The sequence below is a fragment of the Heptranchias perlo genome, chromosome 16, assembly GCF_035084215.1.
Source record: "Heptranchias perlo isolate sHepPer1 chromosome 16, sHepPer1.hap1, whole genome shotgun sequence".
Taxonomy (NCBI): domain Eukaryota; kingdom Metazoa; phylum Chordata; class Chondrichthyes; order Hexanchiformes; family Hexanchidae; genus Heptranchias; species Heptranchias perlo.
Window position 1 is genome coordinate 32,837,473 of NC_090340.1, and position 21,907 is coordinate 32,859,379.

General features: G+C 40.3%; 1 protein-coding gene across 3 annotated transcripts in view; it reads right to left on the minus strand.

Annotated features, from left to right (window-relative positions):
• adcy7 (adenylate cyclase 7) overlaps nt 1–21,907 on the minus strand; it is a 140,556-nt gene that overhangs the window by 22,426 nt on the left and 96,223 nt on the right. For all 3 annotated transcript variants that reach the window (XM_067997904.1, XM_067997906.1, XM_067997905.1), the window contains 8 exons: nt 20,961–21,093; nt 12,587–12,778; nt 12,431–12,474; nt 6,988–7,068; nt 4,768–4,837; nt 3,696–3,793; nt 3,518–3,602; nt 451–582 (listed from right to left, as the gene is read on the minus strand). In XM_067997904.1, coding sequence (XP_067854005.1) covers nt 451–582; nt 3,518–3,602; nt 3,696–3,793; nt 4,768–4,837; nt 6,988–7,068; nt 12,431–12,474; nt 12,587–12,778; nt 20,961–21,093 — 835 coding nt within the window. The remainder of the gene's footprint in view (nt 1–450; nt 583–3,517; nt 3,603–3,695; nt 3,794–4,767; nt 4,838–6,987; nt 7,069–12,430; nt 12,475–12,586; nt 12,779–20,960; nt 21,094–21,907) is intronic.

Genomic DNA, 21,907 nt, shown 5'->3' on the forward strand with positions numbered 1-21,907 from the left:
TTCCCTCTTTCCTCACTTCACTTAATGATTTTAATTAATGTTTTAATGCCAGATGTACAAACTCATTGGCAACTTCATAAACTATAGGCACTACCACTCAGGTCAGCGGTGATATTTCACCATTTCCCCCACACCCCCAAAATTTATTTTGACACAGTTGCATGACCCTCTCCTATCCACTCTAAATTCTGGAGTTGCCTGCCATATCTTTATATGCGGTTGTACCTCTGTTATAGCCACATCAGAAACAAGCAACCTCCATCTACGTGGATAGCACACGCTACTACTGTTTCAGGTTTCATTACTAACATCTGGAAAAATTGCACCGTTTAGGGCTTCAGAGTTACAAAGAATAAAGCAACAATGCAGTATCATTAATTTAGTTCACATACAGCTTAGAAAAGATTCACTTCTGGACATATTTGTCATGGTTATATTATAATTACTCACCAAGTTGAAAACTGAAATGACCAATACAACAGTTACGGCAACAAGAGTCAGTGGTAGCCGTACTATTGGTTTCTTTGTAACAGTTTCAGAGATGGCAATGAACAAATTTGAAGATGAGCTGTTCATCCAGTGCTGTGTGTGAAGCAGAGAAAAGAGGTAAGTTGAAATTTTAATCACATTTTTAGTAATTTCTAATTCAAAATTTTCACTGTGAGCCAAATAAAAATGTAAAAGTAACTAATGGAAAGGTAGTTTCATGACATTTCTAAAGCTGAAATGTTTAAGTATCACCTTTAGGAACATTTGTTTCTACGAGTTCAAATTTCAAGAAACACTGGCACCTATTAGCCAGTGGTTAAAGTGGGTCAGAATGCAGCAGAATGGCATTCCAGTCTTAAAGAAAATTAGGTGATGGTGATAATTGTGTTGGTGGTGATGGTGGTGATAGGGGTAATAGTGGCAGTAGCAATAGTAGTGGTATCATCATCATGGATTTATATAGAGCCTTTAACCCAAGGCCATTAAAAAAAGCTAATGGAATTCTCGGTTTTATCACAGGGTATAAAATATAAAAGTCAAGAGGTAATGATAAGCCTTTACAAAATCTTAATAAGACCTCAGATATAGCACTGTGTGCAGTATTGGGCTCCACGCTATAGGAAGGATATTGATGCTTTAGAGGGTGCAATGCAGAATCGCTAGGATGTTGCCTGGTATGAGAAAACACAAATAAAGACTTGAAAAAATGGGTCTTTTTTTGTTAGAACAATACAGATTAGGGGCAATATGATAGATGTGTTTAAAATTATGAAAGTATGGGACAGGGTAGATAGAAGCAGTTGTGTTTCCAGTAGTTGAGGGGTCAAGAATGAGGGACCATAGATACAAGGTTAAATGTAAGAAATTTAGAACTGAAAGCAGGAGAAACTTCTTTACACAGAGAATTGTGAAGCTGTGGAATTCATTTCCAGCATTAGTGGTTGAGGCAGAAACTGTCAACATTCAGGATTACATTGGATAGGTGGATGAAAGGAAAGGGGATAAAGGGATATGGGAACAAGATGGGTAAATGTGATTAGAACTATTTGTTCGCACAGAGGGAAAACACTGACACAGCCTGTTTCTGTATTGTAACTTCTATGCATTTCTATCTATTACAGATATACAGAATTGAACATGCATCAGTACTGTTTATAAAGTGTTGAAAGATTATAAACAGAAGTTATAAAGAATCATCAATCGTGAATATGACAGCAGAAAATTTAGATAATAAATCAACAGATTTTGTTGGTTACAACGGGCCATAATTTGCTGTGGCAGGGCATCTTATGGCGCCTGCAGTTAGTTAGTCTTGCCCTTGCATGTTTAGGTTTTTAAATTTTTTGTGTGGCAAGTTGCTGAAAGTGCGAGCTGATAACATCACAGCAAGGGAAATGGGGCATCTGGGACCTGAGTGAACAGGGCAAGCAACTGTGTATCTCCTTAACCAATCAGATTGAATGATTGTGAAATTACCAACACAAGGACTGAGAAGGAAGTGTAAATTAGAGTGGGTGAATTCAATGTCAAATCAGGTACAGAAAAAGACAGAAAGAAAGAACGATTGGATTAAGAGAGAGAGAAAAAAGAGCCAGAAAAGAAAAGTTAAAAAAAGTTAAAATTTCAAATTTTATATTTTTAGAATCTCCAACAATTAAAACCTGATGGGATGAGACTCCACACTTGTAATAGTTAATAGATGATTGCACAGTGTTCAGTTCCATTCGCAACCCATCAGATAACGAAGCAGTCCAAGCCCACATGCAGCAAGACCTGGACAACATCCAGGCTTGGGCTCATAAGTGGCAAGTAACATTCGAACCAGACAAGTGCCAGGCAATGACCAGCTCCAACAAGAGAGAGTCTAACCACCTCCCCTTGACATTCAAAGGCATTACCATCGCCGAATCCCTCACCATCAACATCCTGGGGGTCACCATTGACCAGAAACTTAACTGGACCAGCCATATAAATACTGTGGCTACAAAAGCAGGCCAGAGGCTGGGTATTCTGCGGCGAGGGACTCACCTCCTGACTCCCCAAAGCCTTTCCACCATCTACAAGGCACAAGTCAGGAGTGTGATGGAATACTCTCCACTTGCCTGGATGAGTGTAGCTCCAACAACACTCAAGAAGCTCGACACCATCCATGACAAAGCAGCCTGCTTGATTGGTACCCCATCCACCACCCGAAACATTCACTCCCTTCACCACCGGCGCACAATGGCTGCAGTGTGTCACATCCACAGGATGGAAGGAATCTTACAACACCAGGTTATAGTCCAACAGTTTTATGTGAAATCACAAGCTTTCGGAGGCTTCCTCCTTCGTCACTCACCTCGCCAAGGCACCTCCCAAACCAGCGACTCTACCACCTAGAAGGACAAGAGCAGCAGGCACATGGGAACAACACCACCTGCACGTTCCCCTCCAAGTCACACACCATCCCGACTTGGAAATATATCACCGTTTCTTCATCGACGCTGGGTCAAAATCCTGGAACTCCCTTCCTAACAGCACTGTGGGAGAACCTTCACCACATGGACTGCAGCGGTTCAAGAAGGCGGCTCACCACCGCCTTCTCAAGGGCAGTTAGGGATGGGCAATAAATGCTGGCCTTGCCAGCGACGCCCACATCCCATGAACGAATAAAAAAAAAATTTCAGTGCCAGAGAAGTTGATTGGCAGTAATTATCATCTATCACATTGTTAAAAGGGTACTTAGACTGAAATGAACAAGACTTATCTTTCTCTGGCAAGTCTGGGTCGTATCTAACGTGCAAATACAGCAACTTCATGCCATTCAATGCATTTCAATGGTGAGGCAGAAAGCGAGATGCTGTTTTCGCGAAGCTAACAGCGGAGTGGCGCAGCACATCTCAGACAGCAACTTTTGGATTTCCACGTTTAATCACGCATCTGCTCTCGCCTGGTTACCATAGCATTTGCGCATAAATTACAGCGAGCGCCATTAGCCTCACCGTTATTTTGTCACCAAATTCTGGCCCATTATTTTTATTCAACTCACCTTTAGATGACTAGCAAAACAAATGAAGAGAATTATCAGAAGAATAATGGCAGCTGTTCCAAATGATATTCCCAGTAGGATAGTCCTATTGAGAAAAATATACTTGGTTGAAGGTGCAGTCAGGCTACAAAATGTTTTAAATTTAAAAGTGATTAAGATTCGCAAATGCAGTACTTACTGTGGCATAACAAACATGTGGATCCCAAATATGCAAAGGAATATCAAAGTGGCACAACCAACATAATACTTCAAGGAAGGAAGACTGACTGAACGATACTGGAAGAAAGGAAAAAGGCAGCCATTGTCGGAAATTATGAAAACAACAATTACACTTTTTGCCTCTAACTTTTCTTCCTTTTTTTGAACATGGTGAATCACATGGGAGTACAGTTTCACAACAACTTGTACTTAAGTAGTACATTTAAATGGTGATTCACAAAAGAATGAGGGGTTATAAAAACAACAGTTAGGAGAAGTCATCAGGAAGGGTAATTGAAGGTGTGCTTGAAGAGATAGGTTGGGAAGAGGCTTTTGCAGATGAGATGTAGCAAGGTGAAAGGGTATACAAAATGAGTTCAAGCAATGAACAGGATTGGAGCTATATTTATGTAAAATAGTTTGAATTCAGGTTCAAAACTTTCCATAACAAAAAAAAATTAGGCTTAATCTCTTAATTCTGAAAGGTTCTTCTGTTACATAATGATATTTAGTTGCCTGAATTTCACTTGCTTATTTGTCACGCATCTTCATTTAAATCTTAGGATAATCCCTTATCCTGCTGAATTACTATAAACTTTACGTAGTTAAACAATAAAAACAGTGCTTCACAGACTTTGTAAAAAGTATGGATTTTTAATTCCTCAAAGATACACAGATATTTGCTACAGAGTATACTGCTTTTGACAGTGAAAATTCATCAAAGATTGGACGCTTGTTTTTTTTGTGAAGAGGAAGATCCAAGAATAAAAGAATGACCATGAACACTGGTAAGGTGTTTAAAATATTTATATTTCCTGTAAAATTGTTATTTTAGTTGCTTCATGTTAATATTATAGGAAAAAGTTATTTCTGATGCTTGACTAGCTTTAATACTGTACTTTTTACAGCATCACAGTGCGTAAACTGAACTGAAACAAAACCTGTTCCCAGGGAGACATGAGTTTTCCGGAATCTGCTGAGACTTAAAGGCTAGGAGAACAGACCTCAACCGTGGTTTCTCAGAGTGCAGATATACATATGAGTATGCTTACTTGTTTTTCTAGTCCTCTTTCACTGAAAGACAATGACATACTGTAAAAGTCACCAGATTTAACCCATTGTCTGTAAAAGGAAAAAATATTGCAAGCATGAGCCAACTGTAATAAATATCATATTGCACCTATAGCCAAATTGTTGCAGCCATTCAAAGCAGAATATTATCTCTGAAATGAAACCTATCATTTACATTTACAGTTCTGCTTTCTCTCTCCTTACATATTCTCCTCTCCTGAAGACCTTAGCTCATGCACCAATATGATTCCAAAAGCACGGAAAGCCCTTCTGTACTTTAGCAAAATGTCCGCTCTTCACTTGAATTTAGAAAGTAGGTATTGGCAGTCTATTCTATCAAGGCATTCTATCATGGACATCATAACAAAACCCAACCCTATCTCACCTAATGTCCACATACATACAAATTCAACTGGGGTCATTAGACTGCGATTTCAAACAGGAGCCCTGAATTAAGTGTTTTACCCCCCTCTCCCAGCTGGGAGACATTGAGGTAGAATTTCCGCAACGGTTCTCCTGATCTCCCGCTATAATTTTGGCAGAAAGCGAGTGGAAACCCCTGAGAAACACCGTAATGGCCATTGAGGCCATTTCTCCGGGGTTTGCACTGAAATTACGGCAGGAGATCGGGAGAAACACCACAGAAGTTCAACCCGCGATTAAAAGTTAACCCAGCTCTGCCATGGCTGACGTCTGCTTATTCAGCACAGATTGAACCATCTTGACATATATGACTCAGGTAGGTCTCTCCTGAGCCACTGAGGAAGTCCTGTGGCTCATCTTTTTGTTTTGAATTTCTTTAATGTTAGCTAAACCAGTGGCCAAAGTTGAAAACAGGGAAGTTGGTGAAAACTAATCATTTTCTAACCTCAAATGTAGAACCAGCTACGAACTCCCATTCCACAAAATGAAACTTCCCCAAGTTAAAACTCAAAGACAGACAGCAACAATAATAACTATTAAAATATTTATTACCCATTTCTTGTAGGATATACAGTCCTACATAATGAATGAATGCAAAAATACTATGCAACACAGTATAATGTAGTGTAAACTGCAGACGTGTTTGGGGGGTGGTGGATTTTTGTCTTCATCAAGGTAACAGATACAGAATAAAGTTCTTTCTACAAGAGACTCTATGCCCACTAACAAGAGACCCCCCCCTCCCATTACACCGAACCCCACTCATCAATCACACATAGTACACGCAATTATAAAAGTAAAAGGAAATTTGCTTCCTCTTGCTATTCTAAGGATACAAGCTAGATCTTCAGCTGCTGTAATATGAATGGGCCTTGCTTTGCTTATTTACCATCTCTTGTAGGCAGACTAAGTATTCATTTAATAATGCACTTTGTATCAAATAGTAACACGATTGCTTCAGGAGTTTTATTTAATTACATATAGTCGAGTAATCCGAGATAACCAGATTTAGTAAAATGGTAATGTTCTGTGTCATCGGTTGTTATGCAATATACTTTGTTAGCATATTGTACCTGAAAGTGTTTCCCTGCAGAATTCTGAAGCAATACATTTTCCAAAAAGAAGACGTCAACCACAAAGATCTGGTGGATTATATCCACTACCCTGCAGTGATGTCAGTGTATTTTGACTACATAAAAGACTCAGTGGGAACTAGTAATTTAAAAAAAACCTGTTGAGCTTTCAGTACCTCTCTTCTACTAATTGTTGAAATTGAGGCCTTTGGTTCTTCACCAAAATAGTCGATCCTAACATGTGAGCCCAGAAAAGGATAGTGATGGGCTTATCACCATGGGTGGCATCACAATTAAGCTTGATACTACCTTCAACTCAAGTCCTCCTACAGACACGCAAACACTCACACATACACTTTCCAGAAGGGGGTCACAATATTTGACTGACTCGGTTTTTCTCTCTTTAACCTGGAGACAATAACTAATGTCTCAACTCAGGCCAGCCAGCTCAGAATCTACCTGGAATTGAACATAGGCCCTCCCTGGCATTTGTACTACATCATGCATTGAATTTCAAAACTATTTTACTTAGAATATAAAACAAAAATACAAAGAAGAGCATTTTATTGTTAAGCTATCAAAAATAGGATTGTTGCTTTATTCTGGAACATTCTTTACGTTCAAGTGATTACTCACAAGGGTTTCAATATCCAATTGTTATTAAAATACATTGTCAAAAAAGTAGAAAAATAAAATGTTACATACTTGTGTGAATTTATCCCATCAATTGTTGTTATCATTTTGTCATGCAGTTCCTCTTCGAATCGTCTTTTTTGTGATTTGTTTCTAGAGAGTTAACATTGTAGTTACTAGATACAATACACACACAGTACTTTGCACAACCTCTTACATCATTTATGTAGGTCTTTGGTTACACAGCTTTTTGTACTACAGGAGAGCTGCTTGTATAAAGCTCTTTCAAACATCATCTTGCAGCCACTTGTTATGACTGAAGAATCAAGAACAGCAAATGAAATAAGTTAAACTAAAAAATGCATTAAGGGAACTCATGTGGAGTTAGCTAACACATGCATGTCCAGCAATGAAAAGCACAAATATTCTCAAAATGTGTAGTAGCGTGCTAGGTAAAATGGGACGGGTGTGAACTTTTATAGCAGTAAAAATTTAGTGCATTTCAGAAAAAAATGCTAAATCTCAGTCAGTCCTAGCAACTCTTCCTAATTGTATCAAATGAATGTCACTTTGGTAGATATTGCTAATTCATCTCAACAAATTTGTAAGAATTCAGCAACATTCCTGTAAACAGACCAGAAGATTTCATACTTTTAAAGATTTATAACAGGTAATATAGTAACCAAAATGACAAAATGAAAATGCAATAGGAGTATGTTTGAAATTGAATGTTTACTGAAACAAGTGGTTGTGATGCAAGAATGAAGTGCACTTGTGTGGAGAAAGCAAAATTCACTCAATTGATCAACTAAATGAAAACAACTCACTGTTACGATCCGGTAGATTTCAGTGCAATGTTTTTATATGACTTTAGATAGACAGGGCAAACATATATTTTAAACTGGGATCAGGCCAAAAGTTGGTGTTAACTTATACTTTATGCTATTGGCTCCCAGCAAGCAATCTTACGCAGCCAGCAACAACATCAAAGTAAACCCAACAGATTCATTGGGACTGGCTATTGGGAAGACCCAGTAAAACAAATTTTCCCAGATAGAATCTGGATAGTTTACTTTGGTGTTGCTGCTGGTTGCACAAGACCTACATGTGAAGAGCTGGAGGCACTAGAGTGCTGTAAGAGCATTAGGTTTGCTCATTATACCTTTAAACAAGAGAAACACAAACAGGTTAGACACCAAAGCCCCAGTAGCCTTTGAACTTAAGCTAATCAAATTATTGAAACAAAAACATAAAACACTGGAGGTACTCAGCAGGTCAGGCAGCATCCATCGAGAAAATACGAGGCAGTTGACATTTCAGATTTAAAATTTTTCAGATATAAAATTTTTCAGAAAGATATTACAAATGAACAACATTTAAGAAAAAAACAGAACAAGGCAAAGGGGAAGAGGGAAAAAACCAAACACACACACAGGCCACCCACACAGGAAAAGACTAAGCGGTAGAAATTGCATAGCACCAGCCTACGAGGGTAATGGAGCAAGTTTGAAGGGAGGGTTGATCGTGGTGCCTGTGGAGTCGAGGGAGCACTCCTGCTCCTCCTGGCTGCACAGTAAGGTGTTTTTGTAAAAAAATGTTTACAACTTACCTTCTGATAACTGCTTAAGAATCCTGAGCAGGACATGCTCAATGTTTGCCCCGTTCATCGCTGATTAATTTTGAAAACGCGATGGCCCCTAAATTACATATTCAAAGCGCTTAAAGCCTGTTTTAGGCATCCACTCGGGAGTGAGTGAGTGAGTGTGTGTAAGTATACACGTGTGTGTCTTTTTCCCTTGTTCAGTTTCTTCTTAAATGCTGTTCTTTTGTAATATCTTTCAGTTTTGAGCAAAGGTTTTATCTCTGAAACGTCAACTGTCTTGTGTTGACTGTCTTTACAGGTGCTGCCTGACCTGCTAAGTGTCTCCAGCATTTTCTGTTTTTGTTTCAAATTTCAGCATTTGCAGTATTTTGCTTTTCAATCAAATTATTGGTCCTTTGAAGGAAATGAGTATCTTATACTTGAACTCCAACCTTTGCCAATTAGATGATGTCACCATTTTAATTGTAGTCAGGTGTCAAAAGCAAACAGACTACAGGATGGCCAGGGTACTACAGTTGACATCTTATTTACTTTAGTGTTAGTTAACAGTAGAAAAGCCGGTTTCCATAGCATAAGATTTTCAACTTGCCACGACCAGTGCCAATCTGGCATTGCAGATCTTTTGCCCATTAAAGAAACTGCCTGATTTTCATTTCCACTAAAATGAATGGAATGGAAATGGTGGTTTTTAGAACAGGTGACCAAACTGCATCAGAGTTTTATGTCCGAGCAGCAAGTTGAAAATCTACCCACAAGTATCATACGAACCAAAACCTTTGCATTTATGCATGCTCTGAGTTAGATAGTATGCTATGGAACTAATAATTACCCCTAAGGAATATTGCACTGGAGGTTATGTGGGGTGCACACACATCCTCCTGTCTATTCTGGTGGAATAGGGGTAAGTATCACACTATAGACATTGCATATCAGCTAAAGTTAATGGTCAAATTTATTCACAAATTGCATAATACACAGAAGCAATAAGACACAGTGTGATACTAAAAGTACAATACTAGATATACATAATATATGAGCTGAATCACTAGAAAAGAGAGTTCCTTGTGAACCTTTTCAGTACCTTCTGATCAAGTACTGACGTGAGAAAAAAAAGAAAATCACGATCATCAAGTGAACCTGCTTTAACATCAATATAAAAACAGCTATATATTTGAGGAACAGCCTGGTGGTCCCTAGTTCCTTGCTTTGAATGGCCTCAGGTTAGGTCATTTCCCATGTGATGCTCATCAGAGACTCAGCCAGAAGCTACTGAAAAGAATTACAGGGATTCGCGGCTCTCTTTTCTTACTGTGAACCACTGTAGATATTATGCATATTTGGTATTGTACTTTTAATGCCTAGCTGTACCTTACTGCTTGTGTTCTATTATATTTGCAAATAAATCTGACCGTTACCATTTGCATACATGCAATGTCTGCTGTATAGTACTTACCACCTTTCAGACTAGACAGGAAAACTGGTGGGCACCCCAAGTGATCTCCGGTACATATATATGTCCCTACAATATACCTTAGCTGAGTTGTAATTATTCATCCCATGGCACACTATCTCACTGTTTCACTACCGTTGTGTTATTTTGACTATAGAGGGAGCAGTGTGCACATCTAACTATTTCCCGTTTACTCACTGAATACTTAACATTAATTAAAAGTGCATGAAAGATCTTTTAGAACCACCCAATAAATTACAATTAATTGCTGCAGCTGGTTAGCAATGTAAGGTGACTAAGCACAATTATATTCTGAAGACTGAGGTCATTGAGGTGTACTGAGATAAATACTTCTTGTATGTAAAATTAAGGTGCATCAAGAAAACCTCAGTTTCCTCTTTTATTTGCATGTTAATACTGTTTAAGATAGATTTTCCAAACAGCATTTAATTGCTGAAATCAATTAAAAACAGTTCATGGGCCCGTCTAAAAATGAACTTTTGCTCCCATAATTTAAGAGTATGTAACAACATAATCCATACTGGAGTATATGGTATTGATCATTAACCCTCATGACGAGGTTTTGTGCCAGTTAGTATTTTGGCAGCCTGAAATTTAGATTTCATTGTATTATGGGTAATTCTATTTACAGAATATAACACAAACAAACAGTTAGTGCTGCATTTTGTAATTTGTAAATGCTGCGACAGAAAGTTAGTGTCAGTTTCTTTCCATTCTGTCTCAAGTTATTCAAGATGACACAATTGGATATGCTGAAGCTGTAATAACATTTCCTTTTAGAAAACATAAGGTTCTCAAGTAGAAAGTGGAAAAGTAGTAACAATAATTAGGGGAATTAAGGGAGCTTTTTTCCACAAACTGCAAAAAATACCATCAACGTTGATGAAATGAATGCCATTAACAAGTAATTCATTTGGGGAGGCAGGGCATCTCCCCTCCAATTTTCCTGAAGGCAGTGACTCACACCAGAGTACAGTTCTACAGGTGCTGGCGGCTAAATTGTACTCCACCCAAAATGCCATTCTTCATGCATAAGCCTAACCTCAGTGTAGGTCAGTGACCTCCCTACATGAAGAGAGGAAAAAAATCAAGAACTAATAGTTGTTGTAAATAATTCAGTTTTAATAGGTCCTTTCAGGTGTAGTATTAAAGCTGGAAGAATCCTTCCTGCTAATAAATTTCTCATATCTTCTTCTTTTGGGGACCAGAAAAGGGAGTGTGAACATTATTGAAATTCAGTTTAATTAAACAGTCTATCACCGGGCAGAGCGCATAATGCAGAAATGCGTCAAGGGTCACAGGTGAAGGTGAACTGTGTCACACACAGTCCCTGGGCTGTATTGTCTACCTTGGGTTTTTTCTTTCTTGAAAAAAGACAGAGAGTATGTGATAGAAGTGATTAAAATTATGAAAGGATTTGGGCAAATTGAATCCAAGTAAGTGCTTTTTGCTGTCTACAGACTTTAAGCACAAGGGGTCACATTTACAAATTAAAGACAACAAAAGAAGCAGCAGCAACACTTTAACTAAAAATGTGGTAAGTATGTGGAACAGATTACCAGCACGTGTGGGGAACAAGAAACTGAATGGGTTTCAAGAAGGAACTAGACAGGTTCTGGTCAACAAATGGGGTTCAGGGTTATTAGAAATCCAATAAGAGAATACTGTGGATAGGTGAGCTAGATGATCCAAAGGTTTTCTCCTGCCTGAAACTGTTACTATGTATTATAACATAGGACGTTGGCTGCCTAGCAACAGTGCAGGCATAACAGCTGAGCCGAGTCTGTCCTCATTTGACGTCTATGCAAAAGCATTGTTATCAGGGCCCACTAGAGAGGAATCAGAATTTTACCCTGTGTCCATCCCAAGGACATTGATGTGCCATGTACTGCCCCACCATTGCCTCAATGAGTTCAGATAGCTCAGCACACAGCAGGGATCAAAACTGAGGCCTTCTTGGTGTATATGGCACAATACCACACCACACCAAGCCATTAGGGAAGTGCAGAGTTTGGTATAGTTCCGAGCCATACAAACCAGGAAGGTCTCACACAATCCCTGGGATTTGGAAAAAAAACACAGTAATTGATCCCACTTTCAATTACTATCCAATGCAGCCTGCTGAAAGTGTGAGAGTGTGACCAGAGTGGTCAAGTTCAGCCTTGGCTGTGATGCACCCTATGGTTTAATAAACTGCCAATGCTCACTCTCTCAACTCACAGATGAAATTTAGAAGGACTGCTGGCGGCTGTGGAATCGTGCCCGAGAATTAGTCACTATCTTCGGAAGAAAAGAGGGTACAAAATTGGGGATTTTTAAAAATAGTTCTGCTGAAGAGCAATGCACTCTTGTCGAGCCTAACGGTTTTTGAATTAAGACTCAATACTTGTAGCACACAACCGGCACAAGATGTTGCAGCCGTACAGCTGATGAAAACCTACCTATCTAATGTCTTGTGAAGTCCGAGAGCACGCATGGGAATTTCCTAGACAGATAAGAGAACAAAAATCATCTGAAAATGTATTAATCTGTTTCCAAAGCAAAGCTTTTTAGATAGTATACATAGTATATGTCTACAGCATATTCCAGCTACTTACCTTCCTGGTCTTTCCATTTGGTGCTGAAATTTCACTGCTAACACTTTCTCGTTGCTGAAAATGGGCAAATGGTTTTGGCGCACCCCATGACTCCAAGTATCGTGTCATACGGACAGATGCCCTCATTTTCAGCCCATCATTAACTTGTCTTGGTTTTGATAGATGCCGAGTCTTCAGGCTTTGCTGTTTGATCTGTTAATTATTACAGTAAATGTTCAATTACAATGTTAAGGTGTTAAAATAATAACAGTAAAGCACATGGTATTCAAGAGTATCAGATTGCTTCCCACTTCCCCACCCCACTCATTTTTGAATATGTTGCAAATAAAACTGCTGCACTATCAGTATGGTGGGGGAGGGTAAAAAGGCTTCAACCAGCAGCTTGTTGTAGACTGCTGTTTTTGCTTTCCTTCAGCCACCTGATTGGTTGAAAATCAAGGTCATTCCTAGATATAATTGAGCCATAAATGTCCCTGTGCTTCCTTTGCCCTCTTTCTCCCATTTTCTTATCAGGACTCCACACATTAGCTGTCTGTGTGAATCTCCACCGACATGCGCATGGTTTCTGCTCTTTGGGATTACTGATCTCAGCAGCTCTTTATTTTTGCCCCCCTTCTCCCCCAAGTTGCATCTAGTTGATACAAAGCATCCAGCAATAGGTGCACATTTCAAATGCTTAGCCTTCTACATGCTGCTGTGCACAAGGATCAGGTTTCACACCAGTATAATGCTTTCGACCCAACAGAACATTTCATCACCTTGGTGAGTTCTGTTCTACTAAACTATCTGTTGGTCAGGTGGTTTTGCATGTTTTGATGTTACATTTATATTGCAGCTACCACTCTGTGCCCTGTAGCTGCGGTGTTGGTTTCAGCTAGGCAGCACCCAGTTTACACTGCATGGAACAGCACTTCTCCTGCCCAGAAGAGAGATGTGCACATTGAGTCTATGCACAGCTCCTCTCCCAGTGTTTAAAACATAAATGTTTCAAGAGTACACATTGCAACATCCAAACCATCTAAACATTTAAATTAACTCCAGGAAGGTTAAAAAGTGCCAAGGAGGTCCAAGAGATGTCTCAAGTACTTTTTGAACCTCGTTTGATAACACGCTGGAGTTTCCTTCAGTATGGTACCAAACCCAAGCTGTACAAGACTAACTCCGGCAGGGAGTCTCAAACCACTATTCTCTGAAGTCAAGTCGGACCTTGACTAGATGTATAATGCACCTTTAACATCACTGCTTTGCGTTGACACTATAAATGTAACCTTAAATGTTTGTTTTACTGTCACTACTTCTCTTTTAAAGCACAGTTACAATTGTGATTGATTTCATTGCCAAGTTTGAAAAATCAGTTAACGTTTTAAATCAGCATACTATCAACTATTACAAACGTTTTCAGCCTCCCCTCTTCACTTTGTTTAATTTCCCGCAGATTACTTTGATTTTTTATTTTCCTGCTGTTACTTTTTAGCCTATATTTCAAGTTTTTTTTGCTTATTGATTGCACCATCTGCTGTAAGCCTTCCACTAACACTGCATTAAACAAAACCTCAAAAGTATACAGCTGCTTTTCAAAAGGCTCTGTGCTACAAATGAAGTTCAACTAGTCACAATGGTACTGGCACAATACATGTTCCTATTTATAGCAAGTGAATATTTTTAATAAACTTTGTGTATTTTGGACTTACCGAGGTGATTGATGTTACTACTGCAGAATGGAACATTTTCTATTTCAGGCACTCCCAGGTCATGTATGGCACAGCGAGATGCAGACTAAAGCTCCCTCTATGCCAAATAACAATGTACCTCAGCCCCAAGCTTACAAGAGCAACCCCAATTTCACCAGTGTGACAATTTTTTTCTCTATTGCCCACATCAGTCTACTCTCAATCATCAGCAAAGTGATGGACGGTGTCGTTGACAGTGCTATCAAGCGGCACTTACTCACCAATAACCTGCTCACCGATGCTCAGTTTGGGTTCCATCAGGCAACTCAGCTCCAGACCTCATTACAGCCTTGGTCCAAACATGGACAAAAGAGCTGAATTCCAGAGAGAAGGTGAGAGTAATTGCCCTTGACATCAAGGCAGCATTTGACAGAGTGTGGCACCAAGGAGCCCTAGTAAAATTGAAGTCAGTGCCCACATGCAGCAAGACCTGGACAACATCCAGGCTTGGGGTCATAAGTGGCAAGTAACACTCGTGGCAGACAAGTGCCAGGCAATGACCATCTCCAGCAAGAAAGAATCTAACCACCTCCCCTTGACATTCAATAGCATTACCATTGCCATTGCCAAATCCCCCACCATCAACATCCTGGAGGTCACCATTTACCAGAAACTTAACTGGACCAGCCACATAAATACTGTGGCTACAAGAGCAGGTCAGACCCTGGGTATTCTCACCTCCCGATTCTCCAAAGCCTTTCCACCATCTACAAGGCACAAGTCAGGAGTGTGATGGAATACTCTCCACTTGCCTGGATGAGTGCAGCTCCAACAACACTCAAGAAGCTAAACACCATCCAGGACAAAGCAGCCTGCTTGATTGGCACCCCATCCACCAACCTAAACATTCACTCCTTCCACCACCGGCGCACAGTGGCTGCAGTGTGTACCATCCACAGGATGCACTGCAGCAATTCGCCAAGGCTTCTTCGACAGCACCTCCGAAACCCACAACCTCTACCACCTAGAAGGACAAGGGCAGCAGGCACATGGGAACAACACCACCTGCATGTTCCCCTCCAAGTCACACACCATCCCGACTTGGAAATATATCGCCATTCCTTCATCGTCGCTGGGTCAAAATCCTGGAACTCCCTACCCAATAGCGCTGTGGGAGAACCTTCACCACACGGACTGCAGCTGTTCAAGGCGGCGGCCCTTCTCAAGGGCAATTAGGGATGGGCAATAAATGCTGGCCTTGCCAGCGACGCCCACATCCCATGAACGAATAAAAAAAAAAGCGGTGAGATTGGACCTGAGTGCATAAAGCGGTGAGATTGGACCTGAGTGCATAAAGCGGTGAGATTGGACCTGAGTGCATAAAGCGTTGAGATTGGACCCGAGTGCATAAAGCGGTGAGATTGGACCCGAGTGCATAAAGCGGTGAGATTGGACCCGAGTGCATAAAGCGGTGAGATTGGACCTGAGTGCATAAAGCGGTGAGAACGGACACCACAAAAGCAAAAAGCGACATCACAATCCAAGCAGAAGCAGCAAGGGTAAGGTCCGGATAAGCATTCAGTTTATTGGTAAGTGTTTTTTTGGTGGGTAGTGTTAAGTTAATGTAAGTATTTAGATTACTGGTTAGTATTTTTAGTAGTGGTTAGTGTTTTTTTTTAAAAAGTGGTTAGAGTTTTAGTGTTAGCTAAACAGTTAAATAGTCTTAAAGCTAAAAAAAAGTTTTAAAGAACTGTTAGCTAACATGGCAGGATAACGGAGGCCCATCGCATGCACACTCTGTGCCATGTGGGAACTCCAGAACACTTCCTGTGCCATGGAAAACCACATATGCAGGAAGTGCCACCAAGTGCTCGAGCTCAGAGTTTCTGAGCTTGAGGGGCGGGAAGCTGAGAGTCTTGTGGGTAGCACATTTCAGGAGGTGGTCACCCCGCAGCTACTGACAGTTCAGGAGGAGAGGGAGTGGGTGACCACCAGACAGACTAGGAGGAACAAGCAGGCAGCGCAGGAATCCCCTGGGAGTCTGGCACTCACAAACCAGTATTCAGCGTTGAATACCTGTGAGCGTGATGACACCTCGGGGGAGGGCAGTCAGGAGCACTTGAGAGTCTCGGCTGCTCAGAAGGGCTCAAGAAAGTGTAGAAATGTAGCTGTTATAGGGAATTCGATAGAAGGGGGATAGACAGACGTTTCAGCAACTGCAAACTTGAGTCCCAAATGATGTGTTGCCTCCCTGGTGCCAAGGTAAAGGACATCACTGAACGGGTGCAGGACATTCTGCGAGAGGAAGGGGAATAGCCAGAAGTCATGGTCCATGTGGGACCCAATGACATAGAAAGGAAAAGGGTTGAGGTCCTGCAGTCAGAGTTTCACGAGCTAGGGAGAAAGTTAAAAAGCAGGACCTCAAAGGTAGTAATCTCTGGATTACTCCTAGTGCCATGCACTAGTGAGTATAGGAATAGTAGGGTAAGACAAGTTAATGCATGGCTGGAACAATGGTACAGGAGGGAGGGCTTCAGATTCCTGGGGCATTGGGACCAGTTCTGGAGCAGGAGGGATCTGTTCGAGATGGGTGGGTTGCACTGCAACAGGGGTGGGACCAACGTCCTCGCGGGGAGCTAGTGCTGTGGGGGAGGGTTCAAATTAATTTGGCAGGGGGATGGGCACCAGGGTGAATCGTTAGAGAGGAGAAACAAGGTGCACATAGGACTGGGAGAGGCAAATAGAACTAGAGTAAAGAATAGTTCAGAAATAGGAGGGATCAGACAGGGGGCAAATGCAAGGCAGTCTAAGATGAGTTTGAAGTGTGTGCGCGTAAATGCACATAGCGTGGTAAATAAGGTTGGTGAGCTGCAGGCTCAAGTTGCCACGTGGGACTATAACATATTGGCAATAACAGAGGCCTGGCTCAAAGGTGGGGAGGATTGGAACCTTAATATTCCTGGCTACAAAGTATTCAGGAAAGATATGGAAGGAAAGAAAAGAGGTGGGGGTGGGTATGGCAATATTGACCAAAGAAACTATTATGGCGCTGGAAAAGGATGATGAGGTTGAGGGGGTCAAAGGCAGAATCTATTTGGTTAGATTTAAGGAATAACAGGAGCTATTACGCTATTGGGTTTATATTGTAGGCCACCAAACAGTGGGAAGGAGATAGAGGAGCAAATTTGCAGGCAAATTGCAGAAAGATGCAAGAACTATAGAGTAGTGATAATGGGGGACTTCAATTATCCCAATGTACACTGGGATAATTGAACAGTGCAAAGGTAAAGAGAAATTCCTGAAATATGTAAAAGAGAGCTTTCTTGATCAGTGTGTTTCCAGCCCAATGAGGAAGGAAGCAGTGCTGGATCTAGTTCTGGGGGATGTAGTGGGGCAGGTGAAGCATGTTTCAGTGGGGAGCATTTGGGGAACAGTGATCATAATATCATCAGGTTTAGAATAGTTACGGGAAAAGAAAAGGAACAATCAAGCATAAAAATACTTTAACTAGAGGAGGGCTAATTTCAGTGAGTTAAAAAGGGATCTTGTCCAAGTGGATTGGAATCAGAAATTGTTAGGCAAAACAGTAATTGAACAATGGGAGGCCGGGTAAAGAGTAGACACATTCCCACGAGGGGGAAAGGAAGAGCAGAAAGCTAGAGCTCCCTGGATGACTAAAGATAAAGAGATTAAAATGAAACAGAAAAAGGAGACTTATGGTAAATGTAAGACCAAGCTGAATGCAGAAAGGACAGAGGAGATCTAAAAAAGGGACAAAGAAAGAATATGAGAATAGATTAGCGGCTAACGTAAAAGGGAACCCAAATGTCTTTTATAAACATACAAATAGTAAAAAGATAGTCAAAGGAAGGGTGGGACCGATTAGGGACAAAAAAAGTGATCTTCTTGTGGCAGCAGAGGGTATGGCTGAGGTGCTAAATGAATACTTCGCATCGGTCTTCACGAGAGAAGAGGATGCTGCCAATGTAGCAGTATAGGAGGAGGTAGTAGTGATATTGAAAAGGATAAAAATAAAGGAGGTACTTAAAAGGTTGGCCATGCTCAAAGTAGAAAAGTCACCCGATCCAGGTGGGATGCATCCTAGATTACTAAGGGAAGTAAAGGTGGAAATTAGAGAGGCTCTGGCCACAATCTTCCAATCCTCCGTAGATATGGGAGTCATGCCAGAGGCCTGGAGGATTGCAAATGTTACACCCCTGTTCAAAAAAGGGGGAGAGGGATAAACCCAGCAATTACAGGCCAGTTAGCTTAAAGTTGGTTGAATAATTGGCATTTGGAAACGTTTGGGCTAATAAATGATAGTCGGCACGGATTTGTTAAAGGAAAATCATGTTTGACTAACTTGATTGAGTTCTTTGATGAAGTAACGAAGAGGGTTGATGAGGGTTGTGTGGTTGATGTTGTGTATAGGGACTTTCAAAAGGCATTTGATAAAATACCAGACTTGTTAGCAAAATTAAATCCCATGGGATTAAAAGGGACAGTAGCAGTGTGATACAAAATTGGCTAAACGACAGAAAGCAGAGAGTAGAGGTGAATGGTTGCTTTTCAGACTGGAGGGATGTATATAGTGGTGTTCCTCAGGGGTTAGTATTAGGACCATTGCTCTTTTTGATATACATTAATGACCTGGACTTGGGCATAGAGGGTATAATTTCAAAGTTTGCAGATCACACGAAACAATGTGGAGGATAGTAACAGACTTCAGTAGGACATAGACAGACTGGTGAAATGGGCAGACACATGGCAGATGAAATTTAACGCAGAGAAGTGGGAAGTGATATATTTTGGTAGGAAGAATGAGGAGAAGCAATATGAACTAAATGGTACAATTTTAAAAGGAGTGCAGGAACAGAGAGACCTGGGGGTATATGTACACAAATCTTTGAAGGTGGCAGGACAAGTTGAGAAGGCTGTTAAAAAAAGCATAAGGAATCCTGGGCCTCAGCTGGAGTATTGTGTTCAATTCTGGAACCACACTTTAGGAAGGATGTCAAGGCCTAGAATGGTACCAGGGATGAGGGAATTCAGTTATGTGGAGAGGCTGGAGTTGTTCTTCTGAGAACAGAGAAGGTTAAGGGGAGATTTGATAGAGGTGTTCAAAATCATGAACAGTTTTGATAGAGTAAATAAGGAAAAACTGTGTCCATTGGCAGGATGGGCAGTAGTCAAAGGACACAAATTTAAGGTGATTGGCAAAAGAACCATAGGCGACATGAGGAAACATTTTTTACGCAGCGAGTTGTTATAACCTGGAATGCCCTGCCTGAAAGGATGGAAACGGATTAAATAGTAACTTTCAAAAGGGAATTGGATAAATACTTGGAGAAAAAATTTACAGGGCTATGAGGAAAGAGCAGGGGAGTGGGATTAATTGGATAGCTCTTTCAAAAAGCTGGCACAGGCACAATGAGCCAAATGGCATCCTTGTGTGATGTGCCATACTATGTTGCTACTAAGATACTATCAAACATGTTTTAACTATCTTTTACTGATCAGCTAATAGTATCAAGTTGCAATGCCTAAGCAAAGTAAATTTGGATCTCCAGACTCAACTTCTGGAGAGATGTAAAAGTAGAGACTTTCGATTCAGAGGATGTTTCATGCGAATTTCCAAATTCAAAGTTTGAATATTGTAGAGCAGATAAAAAAAACTTCCCAGACTGTTGAAATTTAGGTACATACATCTCCCCCTCCATTGCACTGCCAGATATCTGATAGATATCAACGGCCCCAGAGTTCATACACCTCATCAAACCAAACACTTGATGCTAACCTAACTCTTCTCCTCTTCCCACCTACTAATCAGAGATAAGACACATGCCCACCACTACCAACACCTGAAATCACATCAATCAACCTCCAGAGTATTATCATCTCCAGATTACTTTGCATCCCTCAATCTGGCCATTTTTGAGGCTTCATCTCAGTCATTATGGGGGTGGGTTTCCCCAAAGATCCATCATAACTTCAGCAGAAACCTCATTTACATAAACTGGGTAACGAAGTTATGGCAGGGCAGTGGAGAAGCCCCAAGGAAATTCACCCGCTATGAGATACGGGAATTAGTTATTACTGAAACATTGAGCTGCTGTATTATATTAATAATAACAATATTATATATAATCAATGGCTCAGCTGGTTAAGCTGTGAGTAACTGAGGAATACAAATCAGGAAAGACCCAAGTTCAATTCCTGATACCTGGGAGGTATTAGAGGGGGGGAAATAAATTATGGGATGACCCCTAGAGGCAGAAAAACTGTACATTTCTGATAAAGCAAAAAATAATGGTCAGAATGAGCCCTCAAATGGGAATGACAGTGATCTAGATAGGCGGAATGGGAGTTTTCTATTCTTACATTTAAACCTACTCAGTACCCTCTGCATAAAAAAACAAAAATATCGACTTAGTCATTTGAATCAGACACCTCCACATACCACAAGAAACTCAATTAATTGTATGGTATGCAGAGGATGATCCTGTGTAGAAAACTTCATCTGCAAATGTTCAAAATAGGTCTTCACTTTGCATTACTAACATATTTTCACATAATCCAATATACTTCAATCTTGAGTACTGTATACAACACAACAATATTTGATAACAGGTGAACTCCACACATGTCACTGACCTGAGATTATTGAAACAAAGTAAATAATTGAATTAGTGTTAAATACTCACCCTTGGATCAATGACCAAATAAGTTTTGAGCTTCAGTTCTCTGAGGTAGGCATTTCTTTGGTGTCCATTTCCGTCTTCGACGTCATATGCTTTATTCAAATGGTTCAGCGTTGCATCAGTGATATGCACACGACTGAACAAAAAAAATACAAAATACAATCAATAAGCCTACTTTCACTTCAACGCACTTTTAACTCTGATTGCTGGTGCCAACCTTTCTCCAGCAAAAAAACATTAACTAGATTATAAACTGGTTTAGGCAAATCTTAGAAATAAAATATGTATTAAGAATCAGTGGTTTGTGGACAGCAAACAATTGGCGCTATAACTGCCATACTTCACTCCTGCCTGTGGCGCCTTATCAATTAAGCAACAGTTGTAATTGATATTTTCTGTAAACCACCATTTCTGAACATATAGTTTATATTTGTACTGTACATAGTCATTTTCAGAAACCTGTTTTCATATTTGAGGAAAATTACAAAATGAAATCTCTAAGTATTGGAACTCCTTCTTTGAAAATAATTTTGAAGATACTGCTTAAACCATAGCATTTGAAACCAATCCCACACAAGTAACCTAGGATGAAGTTTCTTCCATTTGCCAATTTTAGCAAAAAAGTTGATGAGAGTATAAAGCAGTGTTTCCCACATTATATTGATATCTACATTTTCACTAAAATTAGTGACCAACAACAAATATAGTTCTTCGGCAACCTATTTGTTTCTGAACTGAGCTTCCAACCCCATATCCTCTCAATCACAAAGACTGCCTACTTCCATCTCCGTAACATCACCCGCATCAGTTGCACACCACCCCACTGTATTTACCTCTGAGCCACTGCAGAAGTCCATATTAAAATTGCTTCTAGCTAACTGACAAATTAAACAAACAATATTTTGTAGAAACTGTGGCTCGTCTCAGAATTTAATTACAGATAAAAATCT